This window comes from Ptychodera flava, chromosome 5, assembly GCF_041260155.1.
Source record: "Ptychodera flava strain L36383 chromosome 5, AS_Pfla_20210202, whole genome shotgun sequence".
In the NCBI taxonomy this organism is placed as follows: domain Eukaryota; kingdom Metazoa; phylum Hemichordata; class Enteropneusta; family Ptychoderidae; genus Ptychodera; species Ptychodera flava.
In genome coordinates, this window is record NC_091932.1 from 584,604 (window position 1) to 604,299 (window position 19,696).

Sequence of the window (19,696 nt, forward strand, 5' to 3'; positions counted from 1 at the left end):
TAGTACCCTACCCCATACAGATGCACGTCGATTTGTTTCACAATGTGATCAAATTTGGCCATGTTAGCGGACTTTTTAGTTTACACGTCCATAGACTCCCATGTATAAGGCAGTTAACCATAGCCTCCCATGTATAAGGCCAAGCAAAATAAAAATTTAGTTTCTCATCGTATTCATATTGCAAAAAGGATGCAGTCACACAGTTTTTAGTCCCCACGGATGAAGTCCAGGGGGCTTATAGATTGGGTCATGTCCGTCCGTTCGTCCATCCGTTCGTCCATCAGTTCATGCAGATATCGCAGATATTTGACAACATGTCATGTGACCTCAGTGACCTTTGACCTCAAATATACATATTTGTCCATAACTCAGTAACCACAAGTGCTACACCCTTCATATATGGTATGATGGGACACCTTATGACGCCACATATTGTACCTCATTAATTATGTGCATATCTAATTTTGAGCGAGCCAATAGAGCTAGAGGTCTGATTTTCGGTACATACGGATAACTTAGCAATACAATTTTTTTGACAAAATGTCACATAACCTCGGTGACCTTTGACCTCAAATATACATATTTGTCCATAACTCAGGAACCACAAGTGCTACACCCTTCATATATGGTATGATGGGACACCTTATGACGCCACATATTGTACCTCATTAATTATGTGCATATCTAATTTTGAGCGAGCCAATAGAGCTAAAGGTCTGATTTTTGGTATATAGGGATAACTTAGCAATACAATTTTTTTGACAAAATGTCACGTAACCTCGGTGACCTTTGACCTCAAATATACATATTTGTCCATAACTCAGTAACCACAAGTGCTACACCCTTCATATATGGTATGATGGGACACCTTATGACGCCACATATTGTTCCTCATTAATTATACGCATATCTAATTTTGAGCAAGCCAATAGAGCTAAAGGGCTGATTTTTGGTATATAGGGATAACTTAGCAATACAATTTTTTTTTGACAAAATGTCATGTGACCTCGGTGACCTTTGACCTCAAATATACATATTTGTCCATAACTCAGTAACCACAAGTGCTACACCCTTCATATATGGTATGATGGGACACTTTATGACGCCACATATTGTACCTCATTAATTATGTGCATATCTAATTTTGAGCGAGCCAATAGAGCTAAAGGTCTGATTTTTAGCTACTATAGACTATAGTCTATAGAAGCTATTGGGATGGGTATCCGTCCGGCGTCCGTCGTCAGTCTGTATGTATGTATGTATGTATGTCCGTTTGTGAGGCGTCCGTCCACTCAAATATCTTGAGAACCGCAGTACTTACTGATTTGATATTTGTTGTGTAGATGAAAAATATGATTTATAGAAACTATTTTTTTTAATTTTTTGATAATGTTGAAAATAGGCAAATTAATGCCAAAAAAGGCGTTTTTGGTAAAAAATCTTCTTCTTCATAACCGCTGGTCAGACAGCTTTGTTATTTGGTATACAGGTCCCTAGGGACAACCCAACTTAGATTTGTTCAAATTGTGATGAAATATGCAAATGTGTATTTTTAAAGAATTTTTTTGTCATTTTTGTTCAAAATTTGACTTACATTGTATGTAATTCTTGTACTGTATAAATCCTATCAATTCACCCTGAAAAAATAATTAATATGATTTTAAATAATTGAATAATCATCAAAGCAAAAATAATTTTAGTGTAGAATTATCAGAAAGTTCAACTTTTTTGACAGTACATAGTGAAATGCTTACCATCTTAGAGGATTAAAACATGTAAAGGTAACTTTCCTGAATCCCAACTTTGACATATCTGAACCGTCATTTATTGTGCCCTGTATGTTATCTCAAAGAAATTGCTCGCAATAGTTTGTCATGATAGGGTGGTCAAATAAATAGAGATAGAGAAAGTTCTAATTTTCATGTATGGTTGACTTGCTGAGGATAAAATAAAATTACTTTTTGAGGAAAAAAATAGAGTGGTCAAAGTGATACGGTATTTATGGTAAAGCTGGGCTGTAAGACGACTCATGTGCTATTTATAGCAATTATGCAATCTGTGTAAACAGTGCAATGAAAGTGTTACATGACTCCATACAATGCTTTTGATGACCTTGAACTTCTTAAGTTTCAAACATTTGCCTCTTCAGTGTGCTTTCTCTGAGTAGGTACAGTCTCAACTTTATCAACAGAACTTACTTACAATGTTAATTTGAAAGTTAAAATGTGGTTGGTTAGGATGAAAATAACCAGCTTAAGATTATTTATAACCTGACAGATATGCTGTATTTTTATGACGTAAAGCTTGACCTTAGTGAGATAATTTCATACAGTTAGGGAATACTTAATTTTGTATCCATGTCTATAGTAGCTTCAGGGACTTTGGCCCTATGTTTGGTATATTGGGATAACTTAGCAATACAATTTTTTTGACAAAATGTCACGTGACCTCGGTGACCTTTGACCTCAAATATACATATTTGTCCATAACTCAGTAACCACAAGTGCTACACCCTTCATATATGGTATGATGGGACACCTTATGACGCCACATATTGTTCCTTATTAATTATACGCATATCTAATTTTGAGCAAGCCAATAGAGCTAAAGGGCTGATTTTTGGTATATAGGGATAACTTAGCAATACAATTTTTTTTTGACAAAATGTCATGTGACCTCGGTGACCTTTGACCTCAAATATACATATTTGTCCGTAACTCAGTAACCACAAGTGCTACACCCTTCTTATATGGAATGATGGGACACCTTATGACGCCACATATTGTTCCTCATTAATTATATGCATATCTAATTTTGAGCGAGCCAATAGGGCTAAAGGTCTGATTTTTGGTATATAGGGATAACTTAGCAATACAATTTTTTTGACAAAATGTTATGTGACCTCGGTGACCTTTGACCTCAAATATACATATTTGTCCATAACTCTGTAACCACTAGTGCTACACCCTTCATATATGGTATGATGCTTATGACGCCACATAATTTACCTCATTAATTATGCACATATCTAATTTTGAGCGAGCCAATAGAGCTAGAGGTCTGATTTTTGGTATATAGGGATGACTTAGCAATATAATTTTTTTGACAAAATGTTACATGACCTCGGTGACCTTTGACTTCAAATATTTATATTTGTCCATAACTCAGTAACCCCAAGTGGTACAACCTTCATAATTGGTATGATGGAAGACCTTATGACACCATATACGGTACCTCATTAATTATGTGCATATCTAATTCTGAGCAAGCCAATAGAGCTGGATTTCTGATTTTTGGTATATAGGGATAACTATAGGATAGAAATTTTTTGACCAAATGTCATGTGACCTCGATGACCTTTTACCTAAAATATAGGTTTATGTCAATAAATAAGTAACCACAAGTGCTATGTCCTTTATATTTAGTAGGATGGTAGACTTTATGACAACACACGCTTTACTTCATTAATTATGCACATATCTAATTCTTGGCAAGCAAATTGAGCTAGAGGTCTGATTTTTGGCTTATAGGGATTTATTAGCAATACAATTTTTTTTTCAAAATGTCGCGTGACCTTGATGACCTTTGACCTTGATTATACAAATATATGCATAACTCAGTAACCACAAATTCTATACCCTCCAATTTTGATAGGGTATTAGACCTGAAGATGTCACATCTTGTACCTCATTTATTATGCGCATATGTATTTCTTTGCTGGCCAATACAGCTAGAGGTCTGATCTTTTTTTCCGATTTAGAACCATAACTTAGACATGCCTCATGTGTTTCAAATTGGGAACAACGACATAGACCTATGTGCCCATAGATCTCAACATATACACTCCAGTGATACTTCTTAATGACCACATTTCCCTGCCCTATCAAGACTAATACTCCTATTACAAGTGGGGACTATGTCATTGTCAATGACTTGTTGTAATTTAAACAAACTCTGGGTGAATATGAACGACAAAAATTGCAATAAATTGAAAACATAACATAGAACGGAGGCAAGGGGCGCAGAGTTTCAACTGTATTTGTGTAGTGAACAATTTATCCATCGATTCTTTTATCAGAAATTGATATATTGTTGTCTTGCTCAGTCGCATGTTGTTCCCAGCTCACAAAAGGCATCGAACTTGGGCAAAGTGCGCGAAAATATGCTGAAACATAAAGGTATCACCAAAACTGAAAATAGTGTCGTTGATTTCATTTCGGTACTGGAAACCAACGGATACATTGATGTTATCGTATATAAGTCAGTATATATAGGTGTTATTGTGGAAATATTCATGACATATATGACCTGAACACACGAGCGGCATGCATGCAGCTTTTGATATCAGTTGGTGTATTCATCAGAAAACTCTCAAACCTTTACGTAGAGCCTGTCTAGTGAAAGTCACTGATTTAGTTTGCTCAGCTTTCCATACACATGATCATTATGTAAGGTCACATAGGGTTTGAAACACTATAGTGTTTGCGTGGCTCCTTTCTGTTCATTGCATCAAAAAATCTGTTCATGTGTACATGTATTGAATAACATAACACTTATAACAAGCATTTAATTTAAAACAGATTACTCTAGCTTGATGTTTCATTACATTGCTAATGATGCAATAATTGAATACCAAAATGATATTTCCATCACGGCATTTAATCCGATAGCATTAGTGACATTGACCAAATCAAGTAAACTCAACTTCACTGATTCAAGTTCCCAAATATGTAAGGGAATATCATATGAATTAAATTGTTTAATTGTTGAAAATCAATATTGGATGAATATTCACAGATTACACATTATGCAGTTGACTTTCCTGTCAAAGAGTAACAAACAAATATTTTCCTTGATTGTCTATGTCAGCCTCATGTTGCCTGAAACCTGAAAGTGTCATGTACTTTTATAAAGTTAAAGTGTCACTCCTTAGTATAAATCATCAACGCTACATGTAATGTTGTTTCTGTTAATTTGTGTGTATCTAGTTGGACAGGCATATTATCTCTTGAAATGCTAATTGAATGTCAACCGTGCATGGCTTCAATTAAAGATGTAATTCAGATTGAATCTGGATGGCAAATTACACAAAATGAAAAAAAACTGAATGAAACATATATATCAATGACACTATTTAGTTGTTTAAGTACCCTTGTTGCAGCTGTACCAACTATATGACAGCTTAAGTTCTGTATACGGATACCTGTATCGACAGTTGTCATAGAAAGATCTACAACATGCAATTTCCACTAGGGATTGTGAGAAATTCCATTTATCAACCTAAATGCCCCATTGATTATTTGTTATAATTCTACCTAGTCACTTGGCCAGAATCTTGGGTGTATGACTTAACATGTTCTCAACCACTGTTCTCTATGCAAATTTTCTGATGATGAATTAAAACACAAAACCACCATTTTACCATAAAAAATTTGATGATATTGCTCATAACATTTGAACCATTGAAAAATCTGTTAACAGTACTTTCAAATCTGAATAATGCATCAAAGTGTCAAGCTGATGACCAAGAGCCACAGTTACAGTGAATGCTGATAATGCTCAGCACTGAATACATTGCTCATCGAAATCACAGTTATCATGGAATTTGTGTCTCCTTCAAAGTTCATCATTTTTGTCAATGAAGTTCTGTAATACCAGCCTAAAGTATTTGAATTCTTTAATGTCACAAGATAGTTTAATTTTCATGACAGTATTTGCTGATGGATATAGCTATAGTAGTTCACATTTTATGGCAATGTAATGCAATTTTTGATAATATCTCAATACACTGGATTTGGGCTACTTCTGGCATTATTCAAAACCGTCCACTTTCCATCGTACATATAACAAGTAAAGTAATATTTTATGGTTTAAGAGAATGTACAGAATGTAATAAAAATGTTATCCAAATATGGGTAGTTGTGAAGGTTATATGTAATTGCACGCCCACTGGCATGTCGTCAGGAAGTCAAGTGCGTGATCACTTTATACCTGTTAACATTTACAGCATTTCGTTCATTCTTCATGAAATACGGTATCAATTGAAATTAAACCCTGGCTTACGTGTACAACACATGAATTTTTGTACATTTTAATTTAAGTTTATTTAAAAGCAAGTTAGAAAACCACGATCATTTTAATCGTTGACTATCTGTGTTACATTTTGAGCTACTATAGACTATAGTCTATAGAAGCTATTGGGATGGGTATCCGTCCAGCGTCCGTCGTCAGTCTGTATGTATGTATGTATGTATGTATGTATGTATGTATGTCCGTTTGTGAGGCGTCCGTCCACTCAAATATCTTGAGAACCGCAGTACTTACTGATTTGATATTTGTTGTGTAGATGAAAAATATGATTTTGAGAAACTATATTTTTAATTTTTTGATATTGTTGAAAATAGGCAAATTAATGCCAAAAAAGGTGTTTTTGGTAAAAAATCTTCTTCTTCATAACCGCTGGTCAGACAGCTTTGTTATTTGTTATACAGGTCCCTAGGGATAACCCAACTTAGATTTGGTCAAATTGTGATGAAATATGCAAATGTGTATTTTTAAGGAATTTTTTTGTCATTTTTGGTCAAAGTTTGACTTACATTGTATGTAATTCTTGTACTGTATAGACCCTATCAATTCACCCAGAAAAAAATAATTAATATGATTTTAAATAATTGAATTAATTAGGAAATCATCAAAGCCAAAATAATTTTAGTGTGAAATTATCAGAAAGTTCAACTTTTTTTGACAGTTCATAGTGAAATGCTTACCATCTTGGAGGATTAAAACATGTAAAGGCAACTTTCCTGAATCCCAACTTTGATATATATTCTGAACCACCATTTATGTTATCTAAAAGAAATTGCTCATAATGGTTTGTCATGATAGGGTGGTCAAATAAATAGAGATAGAGAAAGTTCTAATTTCCATTTATGGTTGACTTGGTAAGGATAAAATAAGATTACTTTTTGAGGAAAAAAATAGAGTGGTCAATTAAAAGAGTGGTCAAAGTGATATGGTTTTTATGGTAAAGCTGGGCTGTAAGATTCCTCATGTGCTATTTATAGCAATTATGCAATCTGTGTAAACCGTGCAATGAAAGTGTAACATGATTCCTTATAATGCTTTTGATGACCTTGAACTTCTTAAGTTTCAAAGATTTGTCTCTTCAGTGTGCTTTCTCTGAGTACGTACGGTCTCAACTTATTCAACAGAACTTACGTACAATGTTAATTTGAAAGTTAAAATGTGCTTGGTTAATAGGATGAAACTACTGATATTAAAAGATAACCAGCTCAAGATTCTTTATAACCTGACAGATATGCTGTTTTTTTTATGACGTAAATCTTGATTTAAGCAAGTCTTGTTTACTTTAATTAGAATGTAATTAACTCTCGTTTATTTGCTATTATAGACTAATATAGTCTGATGAAATATGCAAATCTGTATTTTTACAGAATTTTTTTCCATTTTTGGTCAGGCCATCCTGAAATGAGCTATCAAAGATATCCACCTTGTTCATCAATACATGTGTCACAAAAGGTTATTCTCTTCATAACACAGCAGAGCTCTGTCAACTGTTGAGTCGCTTGTTTTTTCAAAACCGCTGGTCAGACAGCTTTAATATTTGGTTTACATGTCCCTAGGGTGACCTTAGTGAGATAATTTCATACAGTCAGGAAATACTTAATTTTGTATCCATGTCTATAGTAGCTTCAGGGACTTTGGCCCTATGTTTTAAGCATTGCTGTACCTATCACAAACCTCCACCCAACTAAGTGATATAATTAGCATCTGATATTAGCTGATAGTGTGACATCATTTGATGGATAAAGCAGGTTAGCTTTTTGATTACAGGTACTTTTGTAAAGCTGTTGATATCCATATTTCATAGGCCTATAAAGAGGTTCTTTTGTAGCAGAACTGTTTGATATATTATAATGAGGTACTTCGGATTCACTTATGAAATATCAAGCATGCATATATGTGTGTACATTTGCAAATTTTTTTGTTCAGGTTTTTAAGTGTTTTAATTGTGATATCCAAATTTTAGGTCGATATTTCAAGATATTGTTAGTATGGACACTGTCATTATGAAAATTATGGTGAGTATATTATATACACTAAACATAAATCCGTCTTTGTACTAGTACCAGTGCTGAATGTACATGTACCAGGAATGGCAGGTTTAGAGTTAAACATCTTTCTTATGACAGTAAATTACCCATAAGTCTCCTTGATTTGTACCAAATAGACATTTGAATCTGTCTGAGATTTTCTACTTTACAAATCCTGGATAAGATAGTATGTTTTTGTTAACATTATCATCAGACAATGTTTGACAGAAGTACATTCTCAAAACCCTGATGCTGCTAAAAATGAAAGTATAACTTCTTTGATGAGCAGGATTTTGAGATACTATAAATATTAAGCTATTTGTAAAACTTGCAATGAAAAGTTAGGTGATCATTTGCATGTAAAGCTGATGAATAAACATCTGTGGTTATGTCTATTCAGAAACATGGTGTATATTTTGACAAAAACAGGTGCAACTTGTTTCCCTGTACATGTTCAAACTATTTTGTATGCCCATCTACAAAACTACTTGAAACTTTCACAAAATTGGTGTCTCTACCCACAGACACTTACCAATTTCCATTTCTTTCATAATGAAACACTAGAATTGCTAATGCTTAATTATTCTTTGTATTAAAAAGAACACAGTTGAGGCGATTGACAAAGCAGCAATTAACTGCTGCAAATGTTATTTTGTCATATCACAGTCTGTGTGTAATAAATTCACCCATAGATATAGTTATTGCTGCTTACTTTTACAGATTATAGTGATGATGTCCAAGACAACTTATGAAAGTTGAATGCCATAAATGATATGCTCTATGAATATTACAAATTATTTGAAAAGTGCAAAAGCATACAATGTGCGACAATTAATGTATCTGAACCCTGCAGCTGAATATTGGATTGTGTGACTGTCTTTTGATTTTTTTCAGAACTATGCACAGAAGTTAGTCAATGCAGATAGAGCATCCTTGTTTTTGTGTGATACCAAAACGAGAGAACTATATGCAAGAATTTTTGATGTTGGAAATGGAGAGGGACCCCAACCAGCAAATAAAACACAGAAAGAGATCAGGTAACAGCTTAGTGTTTTTACACTTTAGAGTTGAACTTCACAGTGATACATTTCCATTGCAGTTCTTCTTACTAGTTGAAGGTTGTCATATGAAATCCTAATACAGTGTATGTATTCAACTATAACCACACAGACTTGAGGCATGGCCCTTTCCTTTGTGCTGTGCTATCTGTATTAGCTGTACGTATTATCTCCATAATAGCAATTCCTGGTGTAAATAATTGTCAGCCATCATGTATAAAGGAGTTCATACTAAAGTATGAAGATTTGTATGAGAATTAGGCATAAGGTACTGTTCTGAAGTCTCAGTCTAATGTTTCATCAAAATTTCAAAGTTTAACATGAATCAACACAAAGGACAGGTTTCTGTTTCTGTTTGTTATTGTGTATGACTTGCAATATAACAGAGGCAATGATATTTTCCAAAATAAGTTTGCAAATTTTTACAAGATTGTAACTTTACTCTAAATTAGTGTAAAGCCCCTTGAGAACAGCTTGGTTTGTAGCCATCAATGTACAAAATGCACAGTGTGTTTGACTTTAAATGATGCCTATACTGACAACATACAAACAGACACAAGTGTTGGGGTCAAGGTCAACCACTTATTATTACAATGTTGACTGGCTACAAGCCAATTTCTGCCACTCTAGGCATATTAAGATACAGATTATAAAGACGAAAGAGCAAAAGTAAAAAACATTCAATTTCGAAGCTAGTACAATTGGGAGGAAGGGTGGGGAACGCTCTGAGGTCAAAGCCAATTGTGATTAACTGTTAGGTAGCCTCGTCCTAGGACCGTCCCACTCACAGCCTCAAACCTGGCCCATTTAAACTACAATAATTAAAACAAGTATTATTGTGATGCCTTTACTGACAACATACTGATCAGACACAAGTGTTGGGGGTCAAGGTCAACAACTTTATTACAATGGTGACTGTCTTCGAGCCGATTTCCGCAAAAGACCCCCAAAACTAGTGGTAGGCACTAGTCCTCCAGCGCCCTGGAAGTAGCGTCATTGTCACTAAGAGAGGCCATGGTTTTTAATAGGTTTGGAAAGTTCTTACTGCAAAGGTCCTGGAGCAATGTGGATTAAGTGGAAACACGTATATGATAGTGCTATTCCTGTAAAGGGTGTGTCTCACGAGTTAGCAGGGTGTCTAAAGTTCTGAAGTAGTGTTTAATTTCCTGCAGGTGCGATAAGGAGTCCGCGTCGTCATCATTAGTTTTGACGTATCTGATGGTAATCTGAAAGTTCCAGATTGCTGACAGCCAAAAGAGTTCGCGCAGCCACTCCATGGCTGTTGTATTATGTTACATGCCAGAGTTTATTATATACATGGTGGTGGTATTGTCCATGTATACCACTTTGTGGCGTTTATCCAAGAAGCAATGCCGCCGCCTGCACACAAGCAGGACAGTATAAAGTTCCTTGAGGTTGATATGCGCATCTGCAGTACTTGGATGGTCCGCTGACCATCGCGTCTAGAACCAATCATTCGCATAAATGTCAACTCCCGCTGCTGAGCATGCGTCATTGGTGAAAATCTGCAAGGGCAACGGAGTTTCCTCTATGAAGAATGTTGTACCATTAAAAGTTTTGCTGAGATTCGCCCACCAGCTGATGTCTGCTCTCGCTTGCCTTTTAAGGCGTATGTGATGAGACTGCCGTGAGACCGAGTTTGTCATATTGATGAGTCACCGCAAAAATGTGCGCCTGCCGCAAAGAACTCTTGCCGCCCAGTTGAGTTTACCAAGTAGTTGCTGAAGCTCGCGTTTTGTCACTCGCCACTTCAGAAGCCAATATTCCAGGAGGTCGCTTAGCTCTTGTAACTTGTTACCGTCTAAGGACAAAGTCTGTGTGTTCGCGTTTATCTCGATCCCTAGGAATGTTAAGCATTGTTTAGGCTCGACCACCTTCTCCCAGTGTATGAAAAATCCAAGTCGCTGAAGTAGTTGTAGCAAAGCCTTAAAAGCTTGTTTGCATGCTAATTTAGAGTCCGCGGTGATTAGGAAATCGTTGAGATACACGATTACGACAAAATCGTTGAGATACACGATTACGACATCATAACTTTTCCTGTGCATCATTCTGGAATACTTCCTGTAATGCGAGTGAAAATTTCCGGGCTCTTCGCTGCAACAAATATCATATACGTCCAAGTTTGACGCTGCGGGAATTTGCAGTGTAGGCCTGTAGCATGCTGTGAGTCAACACGTATGGGTATACAGAGCAATTAGCGGATTTCAGGTCGACTTTGGCCAGGTACGATCCTGGCTTGCACAGAGTGACAGCGTGATTGATAGTTTCTTATTTGAACAAGTTTGTAGATGCATATTAGTTCACAATTTTGCCGGCAGGTTGACTGCAATCGTGAATGTGTCTAACCTTGTTTGATTGCTTCTTGGGTATAGCACCAAGGCCGCTTATAATGTGCGGTTTACTGTTCGTGATCTTGTAATTTCCTGCTGATATTTTGTGCAAAATTTATTGTTATACTGCCTTGCAGTAAGCTGGATCGGTGTATGATGCATAGTTCGTTTGTGACACATTTTGAAGAGGGTGCCAGGGTCGATGATGTCGAAACTGTATTTTATGCCACTTAATACGTAGTGGTAATCAATGTCGCATTTGAGTTCGTTTTCGCATTTTTCCAGGCAATCAATCAGAAGGCTAGCTACCTTATGCTAGTACTGACCACCCCGTACTTGGATGAGTAGTGAATTGTGGCGGTATTGTGGGTTGTCTTGGCGGCAGCCATCCTCTATGCACACGTGCATGAAACGGCAGGAAGTGCAGTTGCAGCTGACTTTTGAAAATCAAAGCAGATTCCGGTTTCTTGTGTGACAAAGCTGTGGCGCCTGACGTCCTTCGTTAGTGTTTTTCTTGGGAGCATTTCCGTTTGCCTGGTGAATAGTTTGTGGTTTATCCAGGTGATACAGCAATAAATGGAGTTCTATGTATCCCCATGTGACAGAGTCTGTCGTCTCTTTCTCGTGATACTCATGATCATACGATAAAACTGATGACGTTGTAAATGATTGTGCGTAATCCCCGATAGTAATGTGTCTTTCGTGGACAGGCCGCTGTTAATGAATGTCTTTAAGATTCGGGCTTGGCTGATATCTACTGTGGAAGACAAACTTGGTCAGGTTTATGTCTACACTTGCCAGGTGGTCCACATAATTAGCTTCATGTCCCCTTCGAGATTAAGGGTGCATGTAACAACATAAGTGTCTTTACAAAAATCATCAGAAACTTCCTTTTATCGTGATCATCATAAATTACACTATAAAATGTAAAATTTTGTAAACAAAGAATTGTAGGCAGTAAAATCCTATTCAAACCCTTGGCAGTAGGAAAAAACCTAGTATGTGCTGTGCACACAGATGCAAAACAAAGAATAAATTATTTTGGCCTTAGTTGGGATCTGTTAAATGTGGCGTATACCTATAATTATGTCAGAGTAAAAAAATGAAAACATTAACAGATTGTTAGTACGAAGTACCAGTAACTGGGTTTTATCATAGTGGTCCCAGTTCACAGTTATATGTGTTCCTGAAGTGTACTGGGACTGATCCTGGAGGCCAACTGGGACTGGTCCCAGAGTTAATTTTGAAGCCAACTGGGACCAGTCCTGGAAATCAACTGGGACTGGTCCTGGAGGCCAACTGGGACCGGTCCCAGAGTGCATTTTGAGCCAATTGGGAGTCCCAGTTGGCGGTCCCAGTTAGGGGTTTGAGCTACCCTTACATACCTGCCCCTTCAGCTGCAAGCTCCGTCTCGTTGGTAGAGTCCAGCGAAGCAATCTTTGCGGTTATATACAGAAGTCCAGAATCAGTAACGCTTTACCCTCATCCCTCGCTGGATTCTGGGCAGTGATGTGCTGGTCTGATACAATGTCTTTTAGCACATCGTTGCTAAACACTTTGAGGAGTTGGATCAGCTCTGCATTTTTGGCTAGGGACTTTCTTGTCACCCCTGATGTTTCTCTTCCGTGTGCAGGTTGGTCTTGAGGTGCCTGTTGTTTTGCTGGTTTTGTGTTCCATGCCCATGAGCGGAGCAGTCCGCGTTGGCCAATAGGCAGGTTAAGTCCAATGTCTTGATTGTTGAGGCACTTCAGGACATCGGTTGATTGGATGCCTTGTGCAGTTAGCATGTCGTGTGTATCCTCCGTCTGCCATTGCTGCTATTCGTTTGAGGGAACAATAGCTTTGTGGACGAAGGCTATCCGTATGCGAACGCTCTAAGGTTGAAGCTAATTGTGATTAACTGTTATTTGGCTTCATCCCAGGACCGTCCCACTCACAGCCTCAAACCGGGCCCATTTGAACTACAATAAAACAAGTATTATTGTTCACTGCATTGACAATCCCTAAAAAAAAAGAACTAAATGTTGCTGAAATTGCTTGATTAGAAATCATCAGAAAATGCACAGATGAACTTCTAGACAGTCAGCCTACACATCAACAAGCTCGTTTACATCGTAGACAACATACATTTCTAGTCATGTTTGGTAGTTGTTTGAGATGAACTGCAGAAAGTTATGCAAAAACTTCATAATTTTAGTTGGAGTGAGACTTCTATGTTGTGAGTACAAGTGGCAGATATTTGCCAAAATATTCCCACAGTCAAAACTTATAAGACTAACTCCAAATATTATAGTGTTAGTTTTCAACCTACTTCATCAAACACTTCAGACTAGAAGGAAAAAATAATGGGCACTTTACAGATGTGTTTATGTAAAGCTTGAAAGTAGGTTCTTAATTCATCCATTGTCCTGATTATATCTTTAGTTAGTTTACATTTTAAGTTGTGAATGTGAATATCAGAAGACAATTTACAACTTCCTATTCTTTTTAATGTTAATGTATCATGCAAAACTTTATTGCATTGGAAACAAAGAAAGGATGATCGCAGAAATAAACATTTTGGTGCGACCAAAGTTGTCTGACTGTTCAGAAGAGACAAAATGGCCAGGTGTAGTTAGTCTTGGCCGTTCTTAAAAGTGTTTCAGTATACCAGTAGGAAAATGTTTAATCAATAGAGTATTTATATGCCAATAGTCTTTAATAGGCTAGTATTCAATAATATGACAGAACCCCATGGCCTTGGAGGGCACTCTGTGGCGTTCCAAAGGTATTTCCCGAGGGATATGGTGTATTCTGCCGCCAGTACTTTTCCGAGCGAAGCGAGGAAAAGTACAGGCAGAATACACCGTATCCCTCGGGAAATACCTTCGGAACGCCACAGAGTGCCCTCCAAGGCCATGGGGTTCTGTTATTATTACATAGTTACGTTCCCCAACTTTGTCGATCGCCGTCGAAAAAAACAGGTTATCATGACACGGCCTGTTTGCATATAGATTCTCTATAGTGCGCATTGATATGTTGTCAATGAACTTTTCATCAGCTGTGAGCTCACTGATTGGCTAAGGGAAACTTTCTACCATTCATATGCAAATGTTTGATGCAGGGTACTGAGTTCACTATGTCACTGTATTTCCATCTCGACTAAGACAACAAAAACATACGCACACAAAGACGTTTTCGGACAGAAATCTTAAATATTTTAAATACATGTGAACAAAATTGGTATTTAGAGTAACAAGATCAATTGTAATAAAAATTACAATGACTGAAACTTCAAAATTGTACGCGAAATTAGACTAATCAGAGTCCGAGTACGGCTGTCAGATCTACGGTGAATGAAACACGGTGGTGCACGGACATCTGGCGAAGAAAGACGCTGTAAAAGTAGTTTTCTGAGGCCGCGATGTTGAATGTGAAGTTGGAGACTCCTCCGGTGATTTGATAATAGCACGGGTAACTGGTTTTGAACTTGCTGGCTACACCATTGCAAGGATTGCGTAGTACTGATTGCCGCGTTATTGCAGGAGCCGATCTATCACATTTGTCTTTGCCATGGCCGACACGGGTATTGCACTATCGCTTGTCGATGTGCTCGATCACGGCACGGTCCGGTCCCTCTCTCACGGACCGAGGTCACGGGTTGAATTTGTCATCAACCCCACTCAATATTACTCATTTGCCGTTGTTGATCTTCATATGCGAGTGATTTATTGTAACTGGATACCGATCACGAATCTAGATCATATTCTTCGTCGCTGTTTCTGTACGCCAGCTGACGTAAACTGGCAAGCTTTACGTCACGGTCGTGGGTCTGAGTTTGGAAACTCTCCAGTATACAAGTTTGCGCTGGTATTGCCCAAAGTCAGTCGTTGAAAACAGCAACTTCGGGACGCGTTTTCATAAGGGTGTTTCCGTTTATTTTTTGCAACCTGACGAGAGCTAGAGCTTTGACGTCTTCGGTCGAGACCGCAGCAAATCTTGCAGATGTCAATGGCTTCGCCAGTACACCGCTTCCAGCGTAGTCACAGTATTTTGCTCCGTCCGTGCCAAGATATTAGTTTCACTTCGATAATAAAATTCTGATTCCAAATGTTCGAAATTAATACAGTTCTGCCAATCGTAATATGACTTTTCTTCCACAGATACACAATCCGCTTCAGTATTTATTGTTGTTCAGGACCCGGCGACAATATTTACCAATAGGAAGTAGTACGGGATAATAGCTAATTTGCATAATTTAGCGTGAAATAATTTCTTAACCATGGTTTTTTATGTAAACATTATTTAATGGCACGTGACCTGTTTCTGAAATGCATTGAAGTTGATAAAACACGTGAAATACTTTGTTGAAAGCAAGCAATTAGTAAAATATTTAAAAGAAGTGGTAATTAACTCAATCAAAAGCTAAAATACTAAGAAAAGTGTCACAGTTTTTTAGAAAATGCAAAAAATATAGAGGGACTATATTATCTCTGTCTGTGAAAATACCAACTTTATTTCGCTGCCAACAAATTGGTAATCTGTGGTACATATGTAATAATTGCTTCTATGACGGTTGACATGGCATTAGACGTGCTAACTTTGACATGCAACAACCTTCCAGTTAAATTGAAACTGTCAATGTGTTTACTGTTACTAGGTTTCCAATGGAAAAGGGAATAGCTGGGCATGTAGCATCAACTGGTGAAACGTTAAACATACCTGATGCATACCTTGATGACAGGTTTAACAGGTAAGCAAAGGAAAGCATGTGAAAATTTTTACACAGTCAGCCATATTGAACTGAAAACTTTTTCACAGTCTGCCATTTGAAATGTGAAAATTTTACACAGTTAACTGTAGTAAATGGAAAATTGTACACAGTCAGCCATATTGAATTGTGAAACTTGTACACAGTCAGCCATATTAAATTGAAAATTGTATACAGTCAGGCACATTGAATTGAGAAAATATTTGTACAGTCAACCATATCAAATTGTGAAAATTTTGCAAAGTCAGCCAAGGTGAAATGTGACAATTTTACACAGTCAGCCATATTTGATTATGAAGACCGGCTGAATCTGTTCTTGGAAACAATCATTGATCAGTCAGTTTCAAGATGACCCATTCAGCTTACATTATTGCAGTATTGAAACCAAAAATATATTTGCATGAAAAAAATGCAACATGTTTTGTTTTTTATTCCAGCAAGACTATGAGATTGGCATCAAAGAGAAAGAGATACCGAAATCAAATGTTATCCAAAAGAGTCTGTCTGTTCAGTGTTCCTTTGTACCACTAGTGGTATAGAGTGAAATGTACCACTAGTAGTATAGGGCTAAATTGACTACTAGTGGTACAGGGCTAAATGTACTAGTGGTATAGGGCTGATGCAAAGAAATTCTGGAAATTCCTAAATTGATCCAGTTTAGAAATGTCATCAGTTAGAAGGCACACTGTTTACTAAAAAGTATTACCAATGTTAGTAATCTGAAAATATATTATTTGATTTTGTTTTCAACTATTGTCTGCATATTTCTTAAAGGCAACACGATAGTCCTTTGGTAACCTGAGATCATTTTCTGTTTGTTTGCAGGGATGTTGATGTACAAACAGGTTATGTTACCAAGACAATACTATGTATGCCAATTTATATTAGAGGAAAGTAAGTAAAACAAAAGCTCTATCTCTGGTATCACAATATGGAACCTAACAAATAGATGGTTTTTCAATATTCTATTTCATGGTCTGTCACGTATCACCTTGCCCATAACTTCTTACAATTTTTTAATTGCACTGATAGTTAAGTAACTGGTATGTGGTTTCCTTAAGAATGTTTTGTTCTGCATCTCATTAAACATTTTCTGATAGTTTTCAATAAGGTTCTAGGTTCATCAAATTGACTTAATCCAAATTTATTAGTCCCCACGGACACCGTCCAGGGGGACTTATAGGTTTGGTCATGTCCATGCATCTGTCCGTCCGTTCACACAGATATCTCAGAGATGCCTGGAGTGATTTCATTCAAACTTGGTACACGGCTTACTTCATATGCCATACAGATGCACGTCGATTTGTTTTCTGATACGATCCAATATGGCCGCCAGGCAGCCATTTTGTTACGATTTTTTCATGTACAGAGCCATTACTCAGACATGTTTCAACCGATTTTATTCAAAGTTGGTACAAGGACATTGACCAATGTCATAGATATGCATGTCAATTTTTTTGGTGATACGATCCAATACAGCCGCAAGGCGGCCATTTCGTTACGATTTTTACCTCCCATTTGCCATACATATATGGCAATTGGGAGGTTATATGGTTGAAAAAAGTCTGTATGTGAGATGTCTGTCTGTATGTATGTATGTATGTTAGTATGTATGTATGTATGTATGGATGTCTGTCCGTCCAATGCAAAAACTCACGAACCGCTGCACGTATTAAGCTGATTTTTGGTGTAGAGATGCCATATATGGTGTAGATGTGCTGTTGTTAAAATGAACTCTTTAGTCACATAGATATGCAAATGTGGTAGAAAAAACAGAGAAAATGGTCAAAAATCAATAACTCAGGAACTACTCATTTGATCATTGTCATATTTGGGTTTTAGGTACCTTAGGCCCAACTCATTCAAACATATAGATTTGATGTCAATATTTGATGCTTTCTATTTTAAATGATTTTTTTCTTTCTTTTTTTTTGCCATTTTAGTAAAAAATCTTTTTCTCTTAAACAAATGGTCGGATGGCTTTAAAATTTGGCGTGCAGGTGCCTTGTGATAACTCAAAATAGAATTCATCAAAATTATGACAAAATTTACATATTTGTATTTTTTGGCAATTTTCGCCATTTTTGGTTAAAAAAATCTTCTTTGAAACTGTGTATGCCATTACTTTCTAATTGGGTGTTCAGGTTCCTAGGAGTGATCTGAAGATGACTCTGTGAGCTCAAGCTGAAATTTGAAAATTTTTTGGTACTTTTTGTCATGCTTTCAAATTTGGTACATAGGTGAACTGTCGTAGATCGTTCATTCAAAGTCAAGTACTGCCTGTGTGATGAGCAGATTATGATTGTGCTGTTCCAGGCTGAGGTGCTATTTATAGGAATGATGCAACGTTAGACGGTAATTGATGTTTTAACTGAATTTGACTGACATTGTATGTAACTCTTGTACTGTATAAACCCTATCAATTCACCCCCCCCCCCAATAATTAATATGATTTTAAATAATTGAATTAATTAGGAAATCAACAAAGCCAAAATAATTTTAGTGTAGAATTATTAGAAAGTTCAACGTTTTTTACTGTTCATAGTGAAATGCCTACCAACTTGGAGGATTAAAACATGTAAAGGCAACTTTCCTGAATCCCAACTTTGACATATTCTGAACCATCATATATTGTGCTCTGTATGTTGTCTAAAAGAAATTGCTGATAATAGCTTGTCGTGATAGGTTGGTCAAATAAATAGAGATAGAGAAAGTTCCAATTTCCATTTATGGTTGACTTGGTAAGGATAAAATAAAATTACGTTTTGAGGAAAAAAATAAGAGTGGTCAATTAAAAGAGTGGTCAAAGTGATAGGGTTTTTATGGTAAAGCTTGGCTGTAAGATTCCTCATGTGCTATTTATAGCAATTATGCAATCTGTGTAAACAGTGCAATGAAAGTGTTACATGATTCCTTATAATGCTTTTGATGACCTTGAACTTCTTAAGTTTCAAACATTTGTCTCTTCAGTGTGCTTTCTCTGAGTACCTACAGGCTCAACGTATTCAACAGAACTTACTTGCAATGTTAATTTGAAAGTTAAAATGTGCTTGGTTAATAGGATGAAAATACTGATAAAGATAACCAGGTGAAGATTCTTTATAACCTGACTGATATGCTGTTTTTTATGACGTAAATCTTGATAAGCAAGTCTTGTTTACTTTAATTAGAATGTAATTAACTCTCGTTTATATTATTACAAGCAGTAGTATTAAGTTGAACAATCTGATATTGACAAGTTGGTCGGCTGTTGGAGGTTAAAAGCTGTAAAAATAAATGTCTGCATGTATGCATGTCTATCTGTTTGTCTGTCTGTCTGTCTGTCTGTCTGTCTGTCTGTATGTATGTATGTTAGTTAGTATGTGCGGATGTATGTCTGTCCACATTAAAAACTCCTAAATCGCAGCACCTACCATCTTAGTA

The 19,696-nt window shown here is 36.7% G+C and overlaps 1 protein-coding gene across 11 annotated transcripts in view; it reads left to right on the plus strand.

Moving 5' to 3' along the window:
- The window catches only part of LOC139132396 (probable 3',5'-cyclic phosphodiesterase pde-5), a 243,066-nt gene that overhangs the window by 165,230 nt on the left and 58,140 nt on the right, over window positions 1-19,696 (plus strand). For all 11 annotated transcript variants that reach the window (XR_011552272.1, XM_070698733.1, XM_070698724.1 and 8 more), the window contains 4 exons: window positions 8,051-8,102; window positions 9,009-9,151; window positions 16,163-16,255; window positions 17,099-17,167. Coding sequence is in view for 10 of the 11 variants with exons in the window: in XM_070698733.1 (XP_070554834.1) it covers window positions 8,051-8,102; window positions 9,009-9,151; window positions 16,163-16,255; window positions 17,099-17,167 (357 nt within the window). In the remaining variant the exon portion in view is untranslated. The remainder of the gene's footprint in view (window positions 1-8,050; window positions 8,103-9,008; window positions 9,152-16,162; window positions 16,256-17,098; window positions 17,168-19,696) is intronic.